General features: G+C 35.5%; 1 protein-coding gene across 1 annotated transcript; it reads left to right on the plus strand.

The window, feature by feature from the left end:
* Positions 1–2,603: 2,603 nt before the first annotated feature.
* Positions 2,604–4,375, plus strand: LOC132164050 (uncharacterized). Its single transcript, XM_059574459.1, has one exon. The coding sequence runs from the start codon at positions 2,942–2,944 to the stop codon at positions 4,052–4,054; it is 1,113 nt and encodes a 370-aa protein (XP_059430442.1). The 5' UTR covers positions 2,604–2,941; the 3' UTR covers positions 4,055–4,375.
* Positions 4,376–6,000: the final 1,625 nt, after the last annotated feature.

Here is a 6,000-nt window from a genome sequence, read left to right on the forward strand (position 1 = left end):
AAAATTATGGATTAGGATCCCCTACAATTGGACAAAGTTTTCCTCCAAACTAGGTTGGAGGAATTTCCTTCAACCTACTATATAAAAATGACATGTGTCCATTTTTTTTAATAACATGTGAGATGCACGTGATTTTTTAATAAAATTTATTTCAATTTTGTCCTTACTCTTAAAAAAACATGTGCATCTCACATGTTCATGAACACATGTCACTTTTATAAACTAGGTTGAAGGAAATTCCTCCAACCCAGTTTGGAGGAAAACTTTGTTCCCTACAATTTATTTAAAATTGTAAATTCTCAAATTATATTTAAATGCTTGCAAAATGCTACTTATTAAAAAAGTTGAATGTTATCCCAGTAACTAAAAAGAATTTTTCTCTCAAGATGCTTATTTTTCACTTTTGTAAATACGCTTATTCTTCATAAAATAAAAAGATAATTTTTTTTTTTCTCAAAGCCTTTTTACAACAGAAAGAGCAAGAACCTGATGAAAATATACTAAATTCTCAACGGTAACATATTACATTTTTAATAGACAGCATTTTTCAAGCATTTCGATGCCTAAAAATGACCAAAATTAAGTAATTTGAGAATCTACTATTTTTTTAAAAAAATTTGTAAGGAATTCTAATCCAAAAACTATTTATATGAGAATTAGATAATCTATTAAAAATACACTTGAAAATTATAAATATATATGAAAATTGTATGCTATATGAATAAATGTCAGTTTAGAAAATTGGGTTGAAAGAAGTCAATTTGAAAGGAAAATTTTATTGAAATTAAAAAGGGAATATAGTGCAATTTGCTAGGGAATGCTCTTAATGAACCCTCTCTTTCCCATCTACATTGGGACTGGTTAAGCTAAGAGATTTATAACCTAGTTTTAATTAGTACACTTCTAGGTCCAATATTATTATACGAACATAAGCATATGGTTTAGACGATTATAAATGCTTGTAATATGTGTTATAGTCCTAAGAGCACTATCAGAAGACTTTTTAAATGTTCCCACGAGGTAGTTCAATCGGCTGGAACCACACTTAATGAAGTGGAGGTCACTAGTTCGAATCCCTCTCTCTCCTTCTTGTGCGGACATGTCAAAAAAAAAAAAAAAAAAGACTTTTTAAATCTCTTTTCTTTTTCTTTTTTTCTTAAATGTAGAAAAATTTTCAAAAAATTCACTTGAAGCAGGCTAATGAGAATGCTCTTTAGAGGTTAAGTAGCCCGCCATGTGGCTTAATCATACCCAATCAGAACACTAATACTTGATAAGTTTATAATATTTTTTTTAGGTCTGGTTTGGAAATCCCATGTTGATAAGTGAAAAGGTAAGAAGATGGAGTAGTTTTTAAATTTATTATTATTATTATTATTATTATTATTATTATTATTCTATTAAAAAAAGTGGGAAAAATACTTTCCCAAACACACCACGTTTAGCACTGAAAACAATTATTCCTAATTAATTTCCCTGGGATCGAGTTAGCTCGATCAACTCCTCGTTATAAAAGAACTTCTCGATCCATGAAAAAGTAGAAAATTAATATAAACATTAATTGTGCGTCTTAATTAGATTTGGCCATGAAAAGCGTTGAAACTATAAATTAAAAATAAGCAAAATCAGACAATTTCACGTGTTATTTGTTTATATCTTTCAAGAGGAAAAAAAAAACAAAGTAAAATAAAATAAGAAATGAACAGAAGAAGATAAAAGGCTTTGGATTCTCTTTATTTTCTGCAGAGGATTTTAATTAGATGCATTATTCCATTGATAAAACACTCAGAACCAAAATGGATCGGCCACTTGTGGGGGAGCTGAGCTCTGCACAATGCACATGCAATGGCACGTCTTCGTCATAACTAGGAACTTGGGAATTAACTACGTTATTCTTTTTCCAAAAAAATATTACTACTTCATGTGGAGTTTTTTCATCTGACAACGAATTGATTATCCAAGTTTAGAGTTATAGAAATTTATTTAAATTAAGTATGATTCACGTAATAAATTAATATTACAAAGTACCGAATTAGTACAAATGATCCATAAAAACTTTCGAGGACAGTTTTCTCTGGCACATACATCAAGTCATGATACTTATGAGGCCCACGTTGTTTCTTACCAGTTTGCAGTTGAAGAAAGTTTAGAAACCAATTGTAATTATTTTATTTATGTTCTATCTATGCAATTGTTTGCCGAAAGATGCACAAAAAAGAATTAGACAGTAAATTACTTAAAGAATTTTTACTTCAAGAGTCGAAATTTTATACTAATACATGCCTAAATACTACAGAATTTGATATAGTTTTTTTTCAAATTGAGTTAGAAGAGATCTTTTAACATCGATTATAAAAATGACATGTGTTATATTCATGTGAGAAACCTATTTTTTTTTAATTACAAAAAAAAAATTAAAATATATTTTATAAAAAATATATGTATTTTTTACGACACATGTTATTTTTATAAACGAGATACTCCTGAGAAGAAAAACTGTCACTAAGAAACAATGATGAAATTAAAGCAATGTTTTGATCTCTCTCAAAGAGCCAAGGAAGAGGAGGAAATGACAGAGCGTTAATTTCGGTAAAAGGTGACATTAACTGACCCCTACGATACAAGAGACGAATAAAACGCAAACTGGATTAATTATCTCGTCTCTCAGGTGGGACGAGAATTTATGATATGTATAATTTACACACACAAACACAGAAGAGATGCCAGGAAGAAGATGCGTTACACCCACTCTTAGCTTTATTCTTCCAAAGCCCCCACCCACGTCACCTTTTCCAATTCCTTTCTTTCCTTTCCCTCACCTTTCTTCTACCTTCACCTCTCTCCTTCCATCATTCACCTCACACCCTCTCCCTCTCTGCCCTCTCTCTCTCTCTCTCTCTCTATGGCCTGAGCTAGAGCTGAAGCTCAAGCTCCTAGAGCAATGGCAAAAGTTGCGACATTGTTCAACAAGTTCTTTTCTATCTTCATCCTCCTCCTCCACCTCGGTTGCTTCATTTTAACCACCACAAAAGACCACCGACCTTCGAAGAAACGCAGAGGTTCTCGCCTTTCTCGGCCATCTCCTTCATTCAAAACCACCAAAGCTCTCTCCTCCTCTTGGTCTTTCTTCAAACGTATCTTCTCCTCCAATCCCTGCCAAACAAGCAGCTCCACCCAAACCCACCCAACCACTCCCACCACCACCGTCTCCTCCGCCAGATCATCCCAGCACTCCATCGCCCCCATCTTCATCCCCCCCGAGAAACAATCTGGGTCTTGCTTAGAATCCGATATCTCCGCCGATAACCCCTTCTTTCCTCTACGAAACGATATCTTCCCCTGCACGGCCTGCGGCGAAATCTTCCCTAAACCCCAGCTCCTGGAACAGCACCAGGCAATCGTTCACGCTCTCTCGGAGCTTTTCGATGGCGATTCGAGCAAGAACATCGTCCGTATCATATTCAAAACCGGCTGGACCGACATCCAGAAGACCCCGAAAATTCATCGGATTTTGAAGATCCATAACTGCCCCAAGATACTTACGAGGTTCGAGGAGTACAGAGAGTCGGTGAAAGCTAAAGCTGCGCGAAACGGCGCCGTTCGGAAACGAAACGAGAGGTGTATAGCCGATGGTAATGAGCTCCTGAGATTCCACTGCTCGACGTTTCTCTGTGATTTGGGGTACGATGGGAATTCCAGCATATGTAACCAGCAGTATTGCAGTGTGTGTGGGATTATCAAGTCCGGCTTCTCACCCAAGTTGGACGGAATTTCCACGCTGTCGACCAGCTGGAGGGCACACGTGGCGATTCCAGAGGAGATCGAGGAGGAGTTCAGGTTCATGAACGTGAAGCGGGCCATGCTGGTTTGCCGGGTCGTGGCGGGCCGGATCGGGTGTGAGTCGGATGTGGACGTGGACAAGGAGGATGGCGGGTTTGACTCGGTCGTCGGGAGGGGCGGGAGTGGGGCCCACACGAGAGTGGACGAGGAGGAGCTGTTGGTGTTTAATCCAAGGGCTGTGCTTCCTTGCTTTGTGATTGTGTACACTGTGTGAGTATGATCCTGCGGTCGTTTTCTCAGTCGTGGAATGTTATTTGTGATGTGTGGTGCTGATTGTGTATTATGCTTCTCATAGGTTTCGATTTGTCTGTGACCCAGAAATGGGGTCACAGTAGGTGTAGGGTGTCAGTCCCACGTGATAAACCTTATGCCCTATTGACCACTTCGGCAGTGGCTTGGCTTCCTCTCATATGTTAGGATAATTGTTATTTAGAGGTTGTGATATTTATCATTATCCCACTTGGACAAAAATGATCTCTATTTCCCTTCTAAAGGTAGATGAGTAATTTTATGGTCAAGATTTGATGTTGTCGTATTTAACAGTGTACATTATTAAAACAGTAAAAATAATATTACAGTCTTGGATAGCACTGATTTTGGGTCGATTGTTAGATAACTTATTGTAATATAGTTCTAAATATGTTGCCTCCTCAATGGAATCTAACTTGGCGAAAGAAAATGCCAATTGTGCGTGGGGAAACAAGTTTTGTTTTGTTCTCTTCATGGGATTTTCTTGTAGAGATTCTAGATTTATTGTGATGTGCCTTTCTTTTTTTATTTTTTATGGAGCTACACATTTGTTTATGTTGCTTGCAAATAATGTAGTTCATATTTGAGAAATGCTATATACTACATCAGACGTCGGTCCAATGGTATCAGTATTCTTTATGTTTTCTAAAAATGTTTGAATAATACAAATGTTACTACAATTTCTTTATAAATTATTGTGAGAACATTAAAGGGAAGTGCCTAGATTTTGATAAACAATCCCCACCATATAAAGCTTGTTCCTCGAATATCTCAAATTTCCTTTTTACACCTTTAATTTGATGAATGATAGAATTACCTTTACCCCTCAAATTGATATCCCATGAATCTCAACAAATTTCATACCTACGGTGTTTGATTGGTTTGATGAGAGTTTGAGGTGTCCGTGGCCATGGTGGTGTCGGTGCTGGTGGCTGCTCACATGGCTCACTTGCCTTTTTAGTAAATTTCTTTGAACCCAATTTGACTTTAGACAAAGAACTACATAATATCATATTCATGTAAAAATAATAATAATAATAATATCATATTAATGGAAAAAATATTGGCCCACTCAGCCTTTGTTTTCTGGATAGGGTCTCTAATGTGTCCAACCCATTCATTTTAGTGGGCCAATATTACTAAATTTGGGGCTTCTCCAAGATGCAGGTTGAGCTTTGAGCTATGGGCTTGCTTAAGATTGTATTCGTTTGAATCGAGTTGTATTAACTTTCCATTTACTATTTCCATGACAAGGGTTTTTTTTTTTTTTTTTTTTTTTTTTCATGGGAGGAAATTTATCTAATTCGGCTTATTAAACTGACACATATCATTATAGCGTGTAATTATCAAGTGCAAAAGAAAATAATAATAATAAGGAAAAAAGGACAAAGTTTTCCTTCAAACTGGGTTGAAGGAATTTCATTTAACCTAGTTTATAAAAAAGACATGTATCACATAAACATGTGAGATGCACATGTTTTTTTTTTTTTTTTTTTTTTTTTTTTATAACAAAGGCAAAATTAGAATAAATTTTATTAAAAACTCATGTGCATCTCACATGTTATTAAAAAAATAGACACATGTTAGACTAGGTTGAACGAAATTCTTTCAACCTAATTTAAAGGCAAAACTTTCTCTAAAAAAAAATGCTCTAAAAATCCCTAAGGTATCACTTTTTTTATAAAGGGTTAAATACTCCAAAACTCCCTGGGGTTTCACAACTTTATTTTTTCCCCCCTGGGGTTTCATTTTTATCACAGGAGGTCCCTGTGGTTTTGATAAGTGACCAAATTAGTCCATCCGTTAGTTGACCGTTAAATTGACACGTGGACCAATCAGACGTCGACACGTGGCACATATATTAATTTTTTTTAATTAAAAAAAAATTAAAATTTTTTTTTTTTTTTTAAA

Source organism: Corylus avellana, chromosome ca10 (genome assembly GCF_901000735.1).
Source record: "Corylus avellana chromosome ca10, CavTom2PMs-1.0".
NCBI classification, from domain to species: Eukaryota; Viridiplantae; Streptophyta; class Magnoliopsida; order Fagales; family Betulaceae; genus Corylus; species Corylus avellana.